At 42.5% G+C, this 18,212-nt stretch overlaps 1 protein-coding gene across 1 annotated transcript in view; it reads right to left on the bottom strand.

Moving 5' to 3' along the window:
* LOC102380976 overlaps window positions 1-18,212 on the bottom strand; it is a 240,135-nt gene that overhangs the window by 105,338 nt on the left and 116,585 nt on the right. Inside the window, 2 exon segments of the mRNA XM_025198932.1 lie at window positions 3,057-3,137; window positions 15,580-15,709. Coding sequence (XP_025054717.1) covers window positions 3,057-3,137; window positions 15,580-15,709 — 211 coding nt within the window.

Below are 18,212 nucleotides of genomic sequence, written 5' to 3'. Positions count from 1 at the left end.
GAGGACAGGGGGAACTGCCCAGGGTGCAGTCCTGGCCAGTTGCACTTTTGACTGGATGAATTGAACAGCTTATGCGTAGCACACTACTGCAGACCAAATCCTGGTCATCTTACTCATGTGAATAGTTCTATTTATTTCAATGGGGCTACTCCTGTGAGGAGGGTGAGCAAGATTTGAGCAAGATTTGGTCTGGGTTCTGCAGTGAAGAGGGGACCAAACACTAAAATGGCAGCTCAGCCTAATAGAGGAGCTAGTAACCCTGTGAAGCCCATTTAAACTGTCTGGCATGGTTGAGAGAATGGACTAAGGAGAGGCACGGTGCAATTCTGAAAAGAAAGAAAGAAAATTGCCACGAAAAGAAAAATCCATAATCAGGAGGGCCATCAACAGAGGAGATTCCTGGTTGGCGAGGATCCTCTTTTGATGGAGAAAATTCTCTACGTTTGTTAATTTTAATCCAGCTGACTTGACTTGAATTTGTAACCACCAGATGCATCTCAAGCAATGATGGATATTCTAAAGAAAATCAAATAAAGCCTTTTCTGAACCAATAAGTAGCATTCTTGCAGACAGATGAAAAAGACAATCAATCAGCCAAGAAACGGATAAAATTGTTGTCTCCCCTCCCCACTCCCAAAAATATTTAAAGACCTCTGCATCAAGCTGCCTTTCGTTTGTATACATATCAGATTATAGAAGATCTGCCTCTTTATAATTTTTTTTTAAAAGGATGGCAGCTCCAGTTCAATGGAGTTAGTCAGACAATACTTTAAGCTGTGTCAAAATGCCCGTTATCCTCAGATGCCACCCAGATTTGAATAATTTAGAGAGAGACAAAACCACAGAAAGGAGGAATCATCCTTTAGCTACTGCTGCTTTTGACACGGCTGCCTCCCTCTCCTTTTTACCAAAGCATCTTCGTCTCTCTATCAGCCATGACAAGTGCCAATCAAACCTTCTGTTTCTAAGGTTTTTTAGGGAAAAAAGAAACATGAAACATTTTTGAACAATCACCGAAGGAAGGCCTACTATCAGTGTGTGGTCTGGGGGAAGCCAGTCTTTTCCTTTTTCACTTCTAATCTCTGACCCACTGTTTACCTCTTTTTTAACACACTTTAATCTCTCTGCTGCTCTAAAGGATCCTAAACAAATTGTAGGTCACCATGGATTAGGCTGATTTGTGACCAATGATTAGTACATTTACTTTTCCTTTAACATCTTTAGCAACAGCTGAATGTCAAAACGATCCAGCAAAAGTTTATTTTGTGTCAATTAAAATGACACCCATACTGTATCAGAAATGCATTTTCTAGTTCAGGGAGGGTGGGAAAAAAACCAGAGCACAACCAGGGAATACTAACCATGGTTCATTAGAGTTAGTATGGAGGCAACCTCTCTAGTAATTCTGGAGCTCAGAAATATTTGTATTAAAAACTCTACACTACCATAATCATATTCTGTGCTGTTTTTAACTTTCAGATAGGGTAACATTAAGCATAAGCAGATTTTTTTCAGGATTCAGAAACCATTCTCACAGCTCCTAAGACAAATTTGCAGACAAGAATATATTTGTTTTAAAAGGTACTAAATTACTCAGAAAACATGATTAAGTCTATGGATAGGGATTAAGAAGGAACATTATTACCATATTAAACACACTGAACTAGATTTAGAGGTGATGCTTAATGTGGTTTAAATCAGAGTTCCCTGAGCTCAGGAAGACTTTCATATATCTACTTCTACCTGTCCTGCCAGTATATGATGGAGAGTCCAAGCGTACTTTACACACAAAAGATCTGTAAGGACTGGTACATGGAAATATATAGCACTGCTTTTGCTTACATCTTTTTACAGCTGCTTGACATGTAATTTACATCATCTTAAATTTCCTTATGCATCTGCAGAGCAGGTACAACAAATTTTAAAAGGATCTGAGGAGAAGACCCTAGCAGCTGCTAAGGTCATTGTCCTTCCTCATTGCTCTAGCCAGGTCACTCCTTGTCTTTATCTTTCCACTGGCTTCCTTAGATCCACCACTTCAATTTCAAGGTTTATGTCATCTTCAAGGCCTTTTGCAGCTCTCATTTCTTGCTTGGCTCTTCTCGTCTCTAACTGAGTTGCTCCCTTGCTCCCGGAGTTCCAGTAATGCCAATCTTGGTCCTTAACTGTTATAATCTCTTCATTCTTTTCCTTATCTCCCTTATGCATAGAATGAAATCCCTAAATTGAATTATAACTTCAGTACTCCTCCAGCTTTCAAAACCCTATTATGTTGCCTAGAGGAAGTTACCTACTAATAACTGCTAGATACAGGAGAAGTTGAAAACAGTAGATATTGCTGGCAATTTATCAAAGCTCTCTGTTTAAGGCTTAATGTAGAACTTGCTTTTCTGGTTTACTTGTTGTAGTATGATAAAAGAAATGGTCATGTAAAATCAAAACTTTTATTTTCCCTGATTGACAAAAATGCATACCTTTAAAACTGCTATCCAATAATCTCCTTAACATTAGGGTGTTTGAAAATCATGTTTGTTGCACATACATTCACACCCACACTGTTCTAAGAATTGCCCCTGAGTTTCCATTTGGGAAGTTTAATATATACATCACCATAGTTAAAATCCAAGACAGAGAGAGCACACATGCTCATACACAAAAGCATATTATCCTACAGAAATAAATATTTACTACAAAGCAGCCACATTCACTTACGCCCAAATCCAAACAAACACAACCTTAAAGCAAATGTTATTTGGGAGCTGAGGGGCCCAGCAGCATCCAGGATCAGGTCATTTATGTGAAATAATGCCAGAGGTGAGAAATACAGAGAACAAATGGATAAGCAAAAATATCATATAGGAAGAAGAACTAGAGTTTATATCTGCACTTTATGTGTATGGCGGAGTAATAGCTATTTGTTAACAAAGCACTGAGATGTACTTTATCGTATTATATGCATAGGCTGTCCACAATAATGAGAAATGCAATAATGACAAACACAGTAGTTCAATAGTTCATAACTAAAGAGGTCTCAAGAGCAACCATCAAAAATGTACCTGTACAATCCTGAATCTTGTGTGTTTGCCCAGTAAAGTGAGCTTCCCCATTCTCCATCTTGGGTGCAGTTTCATTCATGTCTGTCAGAAATCAATAACACAAGAAAGACTGAAGACATGCCAAGAGGTTTTTCTAAGACTTTAAAAGTTAAAGAGCTTATAAATATACAAGTCCAAGACTCAGGCATTTGTTTCATCATAACATGCTAAACAAAGAAATCAGAAAAACAATCAATATATTAAATGCATATTATAGAAAACTTTTTTAGATAGAAGGAACTGCCATTCCCCAAATCCTCCCTAACTTTAAAATGACACTGGATAACAGGCTTAAAAGAATATTTTCTTTTTCTGTCAAGTAAAAAAAGGACAAAGCTGAATTAACAAATGCCAAGAGAAATGAACACTGATTATCTCCGATTACCTTTGTTTCTTGTTCTTTGTATGTTTCTGATATTACAAAAGGATCTTAAAATGCAAATCTTTACTCCTGCAAAGAAACCTTTTGCCTTTAATGAGATTCTAAGTAAGTATAAGGACTTGTGCAGTAGAATCCAACAATTTAAGTTGCCCAGAGCAGATGTCTAACATCTAATTGTGAAGCTCATAACAAATTTGTTAGGTGATATCCACGTAAATAGTCATCACTATCACTACTATTGCATATAAAAACTTGTATGATGAGTAATCTCATGAAGGTAAAATTTCAAGGAACTTTAAACATTCTGGGCCAGATCCTATTCTACCTGCTAAACACTTGCAGGGATTTCAATGCCTATGCACAATCCTATTTCAACCTGCTCAAATCCCTGAAAAAAATGTTAATGTCCTTACTTTTGTAACATGCTATCAGTTTATTCTCTAAGCTAAATCCGAAAAAGCAGGAAGCAGGAGGAAGACCTATCTACCTTTGTGTCAACAGTTTTTCAGGGACTTGAGCAGGGTACAGTAGGGTCGTACCTAGGCACCTACTTGTGAAGTTCCACATTACACTTAGACCAGAGAAAGATCCATTAAAATGCATGCATCCACACATTAAAGCTTGTTAACTCATGCCAAGTGCCCTCTCAGTGTCTCATTTATGCCACTTCAGGCGAGGATTAACTCTGGGTTCTGTTACCCAGCTCTCATTAGGGTAATTTCAGTCTGCTCAATGGAGATAAAATGGACAAGCATCCTAGAATGCAATGCTCCCACTGCCACCCCTTCCACCTAGAACAGGGATAGAGCCTAGGTGCCCTAGCCATTCCCCTGTTCACCAGCCCTCTAGGGATAAGTCAGAGCTGTGCAGACAAGAAACAATATAAACCCTCAATGTGTGCTTGCTCATAGGACATTTTAACTTTAACTTTGCTTAACATTGCACAGATTTAGTATGGTCCAAGTGTAACGTGTAATTTCACCCTAATAGTTGGAATAGGATCTGACCTTCAATCTTTCAATTAATCTTATAGCTAGGGGATGTTTACAACAATCTCATGGGCAACAGATCACATTTCATTTCCTGGTCTGCTTAGGGGGAAATATAGATATGCCCTTTTCCATATAAGAGGTTTGTTGTCATGTTACTACTGATCTCTCAGTCTTCATTCAGACAAGAAACTCCAATGTCAGTAAGTATGATGGACTGAACTAAAACTAAGTAATGAGAACCTAGTAGGAACCAAATTTAGCTCATGGCATTAAATCATCTGACTAAAAATATCTATATAAAATAATACTGCCCTGATCACAAAACATTTACAGGTAAAGTTCATTACAAGAAGCAATGACTAAAAGACATCATTTTGAGAACATTTTTGGCAAAACATACTTCACAAATGACAGTGGGTGGATCAAACCAATTACAGAACATGAGCAAATCTTTCATAAATAAAATACCATTGCTGTTTTCACACTAATTGTTTTGTAACTCTAGCCCCAGATGTCCGGGAGCAGTTGTACTAAAACACTGTAAATCAATTTAGCAGTTCCATTCATGCACGGTGACAGATTTTGTGACAAACAGGATCACATTTCCTTTATAGACAAACTCAGCAAAGCACTCTGTTGGAACAGAGTAATTTGAATGGATTTGTTAAAAGATATACGAGGTTAGGTGAGCAACACTGTCACAGTCTCATTTTGACCCTAATCGCAAGTCTTCTATTTTGCTTTACTAAAAACACCCTTTCTAGGCAAGTCCATTATAAAACAGCAAAAAATAAGGAAAAAATCCTGACCAACTAGCATAAATAACTGATCGCATTGTTCCATAAAGGGGATATATCCATAGGTGTCAGGCCTCAGTCATGAATTATGCTCCACACAAGCAAACCTCCAAGCCTGTTTCAAGATGAAACTTCAGTGTATCTCTCTGCATTTCTAGGGCCCAGGGAACTACAGCCAGTGGTGTAATTTGGGGTGGGAAAGGGAGGCACTGTCTAAATGGGGGGGGGGGGGGCCCAAAAAAAAAGAGGGGGGGGGGGGGGGCACCAAAAAGATGACGAGGGGGCATCTCACCTTCCCATTCCTCACTGTGCCTGTACGAACCCACCAGCACAGGCAGTGCATGTCATGGACCACGAGGCATTCTGAGAATCCTAGTTTTGTAGAGACATTAGTGGAATTTGCTGCTATCAGGGAGGAAGAACCAAACCCCATTTTTACTGCTAAAATCAGTAATTTTTATTTATTTATTTATTTTTTTGCCTTCTCAACAGGTTCTTTGGTGGCAAAAAAAAATGGGTTGAAAGTTTCCACCCCCAGCAGAAGCAAGCTCCAGTGCTGCCCTAGAGAACAATTCCCAGAACATCTTGCAGTCCATAACATACTCTTCCCTGCTGCTGCTCCTGTGCATGGGGAAGCCAGGGGAGGGGGTGAGGTGGACGGCTGAGAGAGGACTGCCCTGAGTGCACTGTTTGGATATTACACCTCTGAATATAAAACTCAGTGTAAGATCAGCTACTTTATTAGCTAAATCCCTAAAATGCCTTCTGCACTTATGAAAATTCAAGATTCATTGGCTACTTTTCATTCTGCCCTTATTTTCTTCCATTTTGTTTGTACCAAAAGGGACCGGGTTAGGTGAATGTTAAGTAGCAAAGCACCGTGACTGGTAATTCATCATTGTTCACAACCCTCTTCTATTCTAACACCCTTGTGGAACTGGGCTCCTTTCATTTTCCATAGCGTATTTGGTGACTCTCTGTCCAAAAAGACTGTACATTGAAATGTATGTTCATCTGAATGGGTGATGGTTTGACAGTACATTAAAAATAAACAGCTATTTGACTGCAATTTTCCAATTAGACCTATTTTATTCTGATCGTTGTTAACTAAACTACCCTATTTTTTTTTCCATTTGAATTTCTCACCAAGAGTGAAATAAATGCAATTATCCCAGGGCAAGTAACTGTGTAACCACTTAAGCTATTTTGAGTTTAGCACAATTTCATATTATGTGAAGTACAGGGCATATTACATGGCTAACAATAGTATGTCTAACATATTTTGTATAATATCAAAATCATTGTGAAACATGTGGGTCTGGAATCTTTTAGGATGATTTCAAAACTCTGACTTATTTTAGGAGAAAAACAGAAAGGCCAAAAAGTAGGCCGTTTCTAGGATATTTTTGAACAAAGCATATCAGATTTATCCACCAATTGAAATTTATCCATGTGATTATATTTCACCACCAGAGCCAAGGAGGAAAAGAATCTATACTGAGGAGTTAATTAAAAAGAGTAAATATGTATTCCTAGCCATTTGTTCTCTATGACTAAAGTGGTGGTCAGCTCTTCTATCTGCATACTCGCCTTCTACCCCTCAGGAAAAGGAGAACAGTTCCCATGCAGAGGCACATAGGCAACACATCTCCAAACAGGGAAAAGCTAGCCAAGAGCATAACATATAACTTAACGTAAATCCTGAGGTGTCATCATTCTCACATTATAATTTATCTGTATTATGATAGCACACAGAAGTCCAGATGATATTGTGGCTTTATTGTGGTAGTCATGTGTGCTTACCCATCATGAGAGGCCATCCCTGCCCCAAAGCACTTACAGTGTAAAAAGACACAAACATGGCTTGGGACAGGAAACAGAGGAGTGACTTACCCCAAGTCAAAAGAATGGATCAATGGCAGAGCTAATAATAAAGAATGCAGTTCTCCAGAACCCCATTCAGGTGTCCCTACTCAAAACATTGCTTTACCTCTCATGAACCTTGCATAAAGTCAGCTTCGACTACTTAAGCAAAAGGACACCAAACTTAATCACATATTACACTTTGTACAGTACTTTGGAAGGCCTTCACCATATAGTTGTTGTTTTAAAGAAAGATAAGCTTGTAAATTGATTCAGGGCATTTTCCACTAAACCTTTTTTGAAAATGGATATAACGATGAAGGATGGCTGTCCTGCACCAGCTTTTTTCTTGGATCAGGTAAAATGCTACTCAGTGCATCTGAATTCCATTTTAGTCATTTACACAGTGATGATTAGACCCTCTTGTGACAAAGGCAAATGCAGTGAAATGCACCTACGTTGAACAAATCAAAGTTGCTGGTGACTTTGGTCTGCTAAAGATTTTCAGTAGCATTGGTAAAAACTATAAGAATCTGAAGAAATTTCCTTAGCCCTATTTATGTTCTATTATGCTAGCAAATAGAAGCAGACATTTCATGCAAAACTACAGTACTGAAGGTTAAGGGAATGATCTCATACTCTTCTTGTTTCTCCTGGTGGGATTTAGGTTTAATAAGAGTGACTTCTTTTGCTACAAAGATGCCTGGAAAATGCAAATGCAGTTCATGTTCTGAAGTCAAAAGTTATTACAGAAAGTTATGAATGCATCCAGGTTCGTTCTCTGATTTAGTATAACTACTAACTGCTATGAAAGAATACGAGGGGAGTGTTATGTGCCAATTAGTTTCTGGCTATTTTAAAGATTTTTTATGGATTCTGAGCCTCAGGTTCATTACCTAATTTAGAAGAGTGTTACCATATTCCCCATAGAGACCCCATACATATCTTACTTTTCATAAGTTTTAGAAGAATATTTGCCTCCTGTGATCAGGAGTTTATCTGCTTTATGAACAGGGATCCTGGTTTTCCCTAATAAAAACACTGCAAATTCCCCAAATCCACAATTAAAATGAAATGCCACTATATATATAGATATATATCTATATCTATATCTCTATATCTATATCTATATCTATATCTATATCTATATCTATATATATATCAATTGAACACAATGTTTTATTGATATATTTGCAATTTTATAGCAATTTGGAAGCCTACCAGCCACCATGATGAAGCACACTTGTGCCCCAGCCAGTTGCTCTGCAGCACATGGAGTCCCCTCTGAAGCCCCACATGGAGCTGACCTCTTGGGTCCCCTGCCAGCCCAGGCTGCTCTGACCTGGCTGCACATGAATAAACTCTGGAGCAATATGCCATGAAGTTTTTTGCTCCCGGGCCCACATTTAAATGGTGCATCCAAGAGCAAAAAACTGCAAAACAATAAGCTCTGGAGTTTATTCGTACACTTGAATGGTATATGTAGACATGCCCATTGAATACAAAAGTACTCTTTAAAAGTGTGTTTATGGGGTACCTGTGCTAAAACTTGTAGCGTTTTCAAAAAAGGTAAAATACATTCATTCTGGACTAACTAAGTCTATGGGTACTATATGAAAAATTGCTACAGCTATGTTAATTTTAAGGTCAGTTTTTTAAAAATTTAGTCCACACATCCATGTGCTCTGGGAAAGCAGGGTCTGACCATAAGGAGTGGGGAAGGGGATTCCTGACCCCCTCCCCACCCAGATTTATTTTCCCTGCTGTAGCAGTGGGACAGGGGCAAGTTTGAGACAAATGTGTAATAATTAGATTCTATAACTGGAAAATTATATCAAATTTATAAATTTTCCATATATAGAATCTAATTATTTGGGGGGGGGGGGTCATCTTGTATTCAAGTAAATATGTTAGCCCCAGTACAAAACCACCACAAACTAATTCTTCATGATTTGATTTGATCACCTGCTGTACTAATTTTGCTACTGGGTCATTTGAACCCATTGATTCAGTTTTAAGTGTGTCCTTAGCTCAGTCATCATATTGTTTCAGTCTTAGTTTAGTAGAAATTGCCATAAATTAACTCCATTATGGAAGAAAGGTCCATCCAAGCCTAATGGCCTACTGGGCTAGTGTGGTTAAGGCACACTAATTTCTGTGCCAACAGCACATAAAGGAGTTAAGTGGCCAGTATCACATTTAGCCACCTTTAACATCTCAACCTGAATGACCAAATACCCATTTACAGCTGAGTTGACCTGGAGGGGCAGGGAAGGAGTGGCCTTTAGGGCAAGCCATATGAAAAGCTTGAATTCATATCTGGAGGACTGTTAACAAGATGCCTTAACTCCTCTGCTGCCTTAAAAGGCTAATGCCTACAGGATCAGATCATTATACTCCATCAAATGCAGCTGGCCTTTGGCATGAATGCAGAGCAGGGCTTAATCTCATGTTTCCAGAGCCATAGCAAGACACCTTAACAACTTTGCAAGAATGGCCCTTTCATTTCTACAATATGCTTGTTTAATGTTATGTTTGCTTGCTCAGACTTTTCAAAAAATCCATAACCAGCATACAGGAATGGGCTTTTTGTGAAACTCCCACATGGATCACAATCCCATTGCATAGGTAATTTAAAATGTGGTATTTGAAAACCATTTGACTCTGCTTCCAAACTAATACCAGGTCTTCACATTATCAATTCTCAGCATCAGGCTCTTACTCCTTTGGTTGATCTTAAGGAACTTGGAAGAAGTCTTCCTAGAAAGGAAATACTTTCCCATAGGCTGAGAGAAGATAACACAGTAGGGTGGCCATCATAGAGGGCAGTCCAGTAATACTCTGTCCTCTATCGATACATAACCAGATGCCATAAAGGCGTTGGGTTTCGTATCAAAAGAGGACAGAGTAGCAGAAAACTGGAATGTCCTCTACAATGGCCATCCTATAACACAAAGTAGGCTACAGAAATGCCCTAATAAGAAATAACTCCTACTCCAAAGCAGCTGGCACTTGACTGAGCATGGCAGCACACTGTAGTTTTCTGGGTGCCATGGGGAGCAATAGCAGCAGCTGGAAGGAATTTTGCAGCCTGCAGGCATCATTGTCCATTCACCTAAACAACCTGGGTTTTCTTTCCCCATCTCTTATATTGCTCCTTCTATCCAGCCCCTCTACCCTGACAACTAATAGCCTTACTCTCACTGTCCGCTATGTTCCTCACTCTCTGCATCTCCCTCTGTCCTCCTTTCTATTTTCTTCCCCTCCCTAGCAGTTACTATGTAGTAGGAGTGTGCAAAATGGGCCCTATTTAATTCAGATTCAAATTTGGCCCGAATCAGGGACAGTAATTTGATTTGTTGATTTAGATCACTGTCCCTGATTCGATTCAGCCAAATCTGAATCTGAAGATTCAATGCTGATTCAGAGAATCAGCAATTCGGACATAGACACAGTTTTTTCTACATACCTTGAGGTACCAGGCACGGGTCATGAATGCTTCAATGCTGGGGCAAATGGAGTGTCCCACAGGAGCGTGGGAGGGCCCACTGCATGCTCAGCAGCAAACCCAAAAGTGGACCAGAAATACTTCCAGTCCAGTTCCAGGTCCGCCAGGGAGCATGCTGGGTGACCCCCTGTACCCTCCCAGCTCAGCAGTTGGTTGCGGGGGGACCCCAGGTGCCCCCCCCAGACCCAGGAGGCACCAGTCACCAAGCTGGGGGGCCGCAAGGGGTCCCCCTGTGTGCTCCCAAGAGGACCAGGAACTGGACCGGAAGTACTTCTGATCCACTTCTGGGACTGCTGCCAAGCATGCTGGGGAGTGCCCCCTCACTCCTCTGGGTCACTCCATGCGCCCCAGCATCACAGCATTCACAGGACCCCTGGTATCTTGACGTATGCAGAAAAAACATTTAAAGCTGTGTCTATGTCTGAATCGCTTTGTTCCGATTCAGTTCAGAGAGATTAAAGGGTCTTCTGATTCAATTCGGATTCAGAGATTCAGCCACTGAATCCAGCCAAATCTCCACTGAATTGAATCAGAGACCAAAGCTTCGTACAGCCCTACTATGTAGCCACATTTCACTTGTTCCAGAATCCCTTTCCACCCTCTCTCTCTCTCCTGTCTCAGCCCTGAATCCCTTAATCTAAGACTTCAGAATATAAATAAAATTAAAATATATATTGTAAACAGAATCAACACCCTAACAAGGAACACTGTTTGATCATAAGATTGATGACTTTGTATTTCATAACACTTTCTTTCACTTAGCTTTCTGTCTCTGTAGATTACAGCCTCTTCAGACAGGGACCTTTCTTTTCTTTTTTTAAAATCTGATTTACATCAACTAGCATTTTTTTGGCACTATAAATACAAGTTGGAAAATTAAGAAAAATGTTTATTTCATTCATTGATTCAAATTCCTTCTAGTTCTGTCCTTCCCTTTACTATAGATAAAGACAAAAGTGCTTTATCATCGAGGAGTAGGACTGGAAGGGACATCTAGGGGTGCCTGTAGACAGGCAGGGAGGCTGCTCTGACGCACTGTAATTACATTGCATCAGAGCCAAGTCTAAGCATGTTAATTAGCGCTCTCCAGCAGCTTCCACGTCCTGTGTATCAGTGTCCCACACTTCAAAATGGTGGTGGGGTGGTTTAAATAAAGCTCATTAGACAAGCTTTAGTTAAAGTACCCCTGCTGCCATTTTGAAGAGAGGGAATGCATGAGGCACTGCAGATGTTTTAATTACAGTGGTTCTCAGAGCCACTCTAATTAAAGCACACCCCACCCCCAGAGCATGTATAAAAACACTCTAGAGGTCATCTGCTTCAGTGATTTTCAACTTTTTTGTACAAGGAACCATTTGTAAACATTGATGGCCAGTCCCAACCAAGTAAGTAGTTTAAGTAGAAAACACAAAAGTAGTTTGGCCCCGAAGTGCTTATTACACACAAGTTAAAGCAGCTCCAGTCTTAAAGACAGAAATCAATATCAACGGGAAAGCATTAACAGCAATATCAACATGTGGCCTTCCATCACTCCCAAGTAACCTTCATCATTGTGCAATTTGCACAATGCAAGTTGCTGGTGCCCCTCACTCCCACCTTGCAGCCACCCAGCCCTGCTGGTGCTCCTCAATCCCAACCCACAGCCCCCCACCCCCTCAGTCCTGCTGGTACCCCTCACTCCAACCTGCTGCCCTCCACAATCAGGCCCCCGACCCAGTGTGTAGGACAGGGGGTGGCATAGGGGGCATGTGCCACCCAGATCTGTGCACCCACAATGGGCATGGGGCTGCAGCCTGGCCAGACCGACATGGGCAGGATCCACCTCCATGGCCCAGCAGGTAGGACCCAGAATGGGAAAGTGGAGTGGGGGAGTGAGACTCGCTGCTTCTTCCACCACCTCCAGGACCCCCACACCAGCTGCACCACCAGCAGCAAAAGGAGTAATGGGGGGGAAGGGGGCGCCATACTGCCCTCACCTCCTCCCAATGCAGCCACCAGGCTGCAGCTCTACCCTACCACCATGGACCAGCCACAACCACTGCTGCTTCCCTCAGGCTGCCCACACTGCCTGCCACCCCACCTCCTCTCTGGGGTAGAGCCACAGCCTGAGAGAAGTGGCAGCAGCAGCTGATCCATGGTGACGGGGTAGAGTTGTAGAGTGTCTGCTGATGGGAGGTGGTGAGGACAGCACACCCCACCCCCACCCATTATTCCTTGTGCAGCTGGCATGGGGGTCCTGGTGGTGGCAGCAGCAGCAACAAGTCTCACCACCCCACTCTGCCCTCCCTCACCAGGTCTTGCCTGCGGGACCGCGAACGTGGCTTGTGCCCATGCCCTGTGCCCACTATGGGTACACAAATTTGGAGGGCACATGCCCAACCATGGCTCCCAACATGTCACCTGTGCTCCATGCCCTCCCAATGCATCATCTGTTCCCCCCGCCACCTTGCCCCATAGACTTACCTGCGGGGATCTGTGAGAGCTGCTCTCCACACCACCTGGCTACCACATGCATGTGTGTGTGCACACATGCATGTGGCACCCCCCAGCCTGATCACCCTTCTCCTGCTCCCCTCATCCCCAAGCAACCCCTTGTAATGCCAGCCTCCAAGGGGTACCCCACAGTTTTCCAAATTTTTCTCCTTTAAAAGAGAAAATCCGTGATTTTCCACATTTTTCTGTGATTGTTTGCGATATATTTCATATATTTCTGTGACTTACTTTTGGGTCATGACCCACTAATTGAGAAATGCTGATCTAGTTCAACCGCATGTCTGAGGCAGGATCGTCTCTACCCAAACCTCCCTATACAATCCATAATTTAAACTCTTTGTAAGATACTGTCAAACCTGACAAAACACAAGAGATAACAACCTAATCTTCTGCAGGTAAGGCAGGAGAACCACTACAGCCAATGTCCTCCTTCCACAAAAGGTTATTAACATACACTTCAGAGATCCCAGATAGAGGGCCATTCTCCTGGACTAATCCTACTTTGAACCTAATCAAGGAATATCTGAGTTAAGACCAAATCCTAGTATATGCAGTCAACCTGCACTGCTTCAAAGAGTAAATGGTGCTCAGCATCTGGAAGGTTTAGACTTTGGAGGTTTCAGTTTTCAGTTCATTTTGTTTCTCCAATTCATTTTTCCCATTTAGTTCACTAACAGCCTAGAATAGCAAAGTACTGAAGCACAGGTTTAACTAAGCCTATGTCTAAATTAAGCTAATGGGACTACTCAGGTATTAAAAATTAAAGATTAAAGGTGGACTGTTGCCTAAATTATCAGTTTTCCTTGTTTCCCTGCAATTTTGGAGCTTAACTGGGTTTGTGAACACACGTATTTTTTAACTGATTTTCCTTTTGCTTGGAGGAGGGGATTGGTGGGGATAGGGAGGTTGTTTTGTTTGTTTCTTTGGTTTTTTGCATTTTGAACACTGACACGGAAAATATCATCATAAACTTCCTACATAAATCTAGAGCAGTGCTGGGGGGAAGGTATCTCTTGGAGTAAAGAAATACCATAGATTTAACTCTACTATGAAAAATACCATATAATCATTTTCCATATTATGGAACTGGTATTGGGTTTTGCTTATATCACACTAGTCTTGCTATACATTTCCCACAGCTTGACAGTCTCCTCGTCCTGTTTTTAGCTGACAACACTATAGTTTAATTCATTAAAAATAATCAGAACTGCCGATTTTCTCAGTTTCAAAATGGACTGCTCTACTCAACTTCAAGATAATCTAGCCTGGAAAAGCAAGTACGTGCATCCAACCATTGCTGGTTCATCAGAAAAGGCCACATCCTAATATATATCCTCTCCCTGAGGACTGCTATGTCTAATTCATGAGATGATCTGCTCTGAATTCACTAGCTTTCAGAGACATATTCTAATGCCCACTTTATTAAGAAACAGATGTACCAGTTTTACGCTAATGGAACACCACTGATTTGAATGGAGTTATTTCTGGTTTATACCTGTATAACCCATATTGGGAATAAACTCCAGGCTGCATCCAGATGAGCACAGACGTTTGGTTCCCTGAGGACAAGAAGCAGCAGCACACTTTGTACCCTCTGGCATGTGGCAGGTTACCCTGGGTGGAGTAGAGGAGGTTGGGGCCAACATCTGTGCTGGCACCAGCAGCCTTACCTGGGGTCCTATGGGCCAGGAAAGCTCTAGCCATGGTGCTCCTGCAGCTGGGAGCTGGAGCATGTCTCCAGCGAGCCAGGCTACAATTTTGGGTGGCACACACTGCTGCCACATATGCCACCCCCCTTTTTTTCCACTTGTGTTTTTTCAACCCCAGGATCTCTCAGGGTAAAAAAAAAGCCATGCTGCAAGGTAGCAACATGGGAAATGCCTGAATGTGCAATGTGTGGCACCACAGACAGGTCTGCAGTACCACATCCAGATAAGCATGGCTGTGCAGTATGTAGACCTAATATTTACTTAGTGGTCCTTACACACTCATAATCCAGAGAATTGAAGTACTTCCCAAGTAGAATTCATATCCTGATGGAATTCACTCACCATCTGTCAAAGAGCTGCATGCCTTTGGTGGCTGAAGTTCATCTTCCTGACTTTATAGGTGCCAAAGCAGGAGATATGTATATACATCCAGCATATCTCAAGCTCTCCACCAATATGAGGTGAAGTCAGAACCAGTTTCTGATATAGACAACAGACACTGGCTAATATCAGGAAAGAATCCTGTCTGCTAATCACAGAATATTATATACCCCATCATATAGGCTTGCCTCAGTAGGCTTACTGACATGCCGTTTAAGATATTATTCTATCCAGCAATCCCATCTGACCTTCAACTATTTCTTAATCCAGACTCAGTAATTACTGCCCCTCTCTGTTCTCTCATGGAAAAAGTAATAGTATGCAGGATTGCAAATAAAATCCCTCACAAACAGAAATACCTGTCAATTGGAAGGCTGAACCATAGCCTTTACCCAAAGAGGCTCCAGTTGTAGATGATTTTATTCTCCCATCTTTATTTGGCTGCACTGCTTCATTCTTCAGAGTATTTCCTGATATTATTCCATCAGATTGCAAACAGAAGCACAATGCAGAGTAAGCTACTCAGTGAGTTACCATCAAGAACAGATCATATCTTGTAACTATCAGCTAGTGACACAGAGAATATAAAGCTATGTGAGGTCTCTTCCTACACCATTGAAGATGAACAAGAGTTTTGCCACTGACTCTAATACAGTACCACCAGGGTAGTAATGCTAATTGGTATAGCCACTAGGGGTGTGCGAAGCAGGTTATATTCAATCTGGATTTGGATTCGGCCCAATTTGGGGGACAGAGATTCAAGTTCTTGATTTGGATCACTTTCCCAATTTCATTTGGCTGAATCCGAATTTGAAGATTTGATTCTGATTCAGAGAATCAGTGATTCGGCCATAGACACAGCTTTAAATGTTTTTTTCTACATACCTTGAGGTACCAGCATGGCTCGCTAATGCTGAGATGGTGGGGCGGATGGAATGTCCCACAGGAGTGAGGGGGTGGACCCCCCCCATGCCCCTTGGCTCGGTGATCAGCTGTGGGGGGATTCTGGGTAATCCCCCAGGCCCAGGAGGCACCAGTTGCTGAGCCAGGAGGTGGGGGAGGGTCCATTGCTGAGTGCACTGGGGACCACGCTGTGTTCCCATTGGACGCTCCATCTACCCCACCATCTCAGCGTTCATGAGCTGCCTGGTACTGAGGTACGTAGAAAAAACATATAAATCTGTGTCTATTTCTGAATCATTGAATCTCTCTGCATTGAATTGGAGTGTGGACCCCTCCCGCACCCCCCAGCTCAGTGACTGGTGCCTTCTGGGTCTGAGTACTTCTGGTCCACTTCTGGGTTCACTGCTGAGCACATGGAGGGCCCCCCCGCACTCCTGTGGGACACTTCATGCACCCCAGGATCACAGCAATCATGAGCTGTGCCTGCTACTTCAACGTATATAGAAAACACTTTTAAAGCTGTGTCTGTGTCTGTGTCCGAATCACTGATTCTCTAAATCAGTATCAAATCTTCAGATTCAGATTTGGCCAAATCGAATCAGTGACAGTGATCCACATCAATGAATCAAATCACTGTCTCTGGTTCAGCCTGAATCCACATCCAAATTGAATAGGGCCTGCTTCGCACACCCCTACAGCCTTCAACTACCTGAAGTGTGATTACAAAGAGGATGAAGCTAGACTGTACTCACTGGTGGCAGATGACAGAACAAAGAGCAGTGGTCTCATGTTGCAGCAAGGGAAGTTTAGGTGAGATATTAGGAAAAACTCTCTCACTAGGAGGGTAGTCAAGCAGTGGAACAAGATACCCAGAGGCTGTGGAATACCAGGCTAGACAAAGCCTTGGCTGAGATGATCTAGTTAGGGATGATCCTGCTTTGAGCAGAAGGTTGGACTAGATGACCTCCTGAGGTCCCTCACAAGCCTAATTTTATATGATTCTATGATACTTGAATATAACAAAGTTTTTGTTTCCCCCAATCAGCATATGGGGAAAAAGCTCCTCATCTAATAGTCACATACAAGAGAACCTCGTTAAATACATTGTCTATCATTAAGGCTAGGGACAGACATTACACATAAACCAGTTTAAGTGATCAGAAACTGGTTTAAACCTGTAACAGAACAGATGTCCAGTGAACATAAACCAGTTTGAAAATGTCTGAAACCGGCTGAGATAAACCTGGTTGAATGTAGTATCAGACTTAACTGATTTGGCTCAGACCGGTTTATGCAATATCTGTCCCAGACCCTTTGCTGGTTTAAGATAAACCAGACACCCCCAGCATCCTGGCATGCTCTCGGGGCTGGGCGGGGTTCCCTACTCCACAGCAGGGTTCTCCTGCCCCACCCTGCTCCAGCTTCAGAGACTGCGGGTTGCTCCCCCCTCCCCCTCAATACTGCCTGCTAAGCAGGAATTTCTCCCTCCCCTCTGCCTTGCTGAGGAGGTGTCTGTGTATTAGCTAGCAAACCACATGCTGGCTACAGGCCATGCTGAATCAACAGGTATAATCAACAGGCAGAAACAACAAGTAACTGGTGATGTCCCTCTATTGTTTTCTTAATTGGATGATAAACACTGTTATCAATTCCCTGCTGGGCTAATCAGAGCTCCTGCCAGAGCCTGGCCACACCCCCCTCAGCTTCATGCTGTGGAAGAAAAGGAGTGCTGCTCTAGCAACCCCCAGCTTCTAGCCTGAGCCACTGCAAGCAGGTGCCTGCATTTCTGGGATGTCTGTCTGGTTACAAAACTGATTTAGCCTAGCCAGCAATGGTGACACACAGGGGGTGCACAGGTGTGCAGTGCACCCCCTGAGAGTGCTGGTGCACCCCCGATAGCCAACATTCCCTGCTTAGGTGACAGGCGGGAGGGGTGGGCGGGAGCACTGGTGCCCCCTGTAAGCACCGGCCAGGGAGTGGGGGCACCAGGAGAAGTGCCACTGGCACTTCCAGGAGCACCACTGGCACTTCTGAGTGCCCCACTCGCACTTCTGGGTCAGCGCGATTGGCCATAGGGGAACTCCCCCCA

Source organism: Alligator sinensis, unplaced genomic scaffold (genome assembly GCF_000455745.1).
Source record: "Alligator sinensis unplaced genomic scaffold, ASM45574v1 scaffold74_2, whole genome shotgun sequence".
In the NCBI taxonomy this organism is placed as follows: Eukaryota; Metazoa; Chordata; order Crocodylia; family Alligatoridae; genus Alligator; species Alligator sinensis.
Note: the sequence above shows the minus strand (reverse complement) of the source record. Positions and strands in the feature narration are given on the sequence as shown.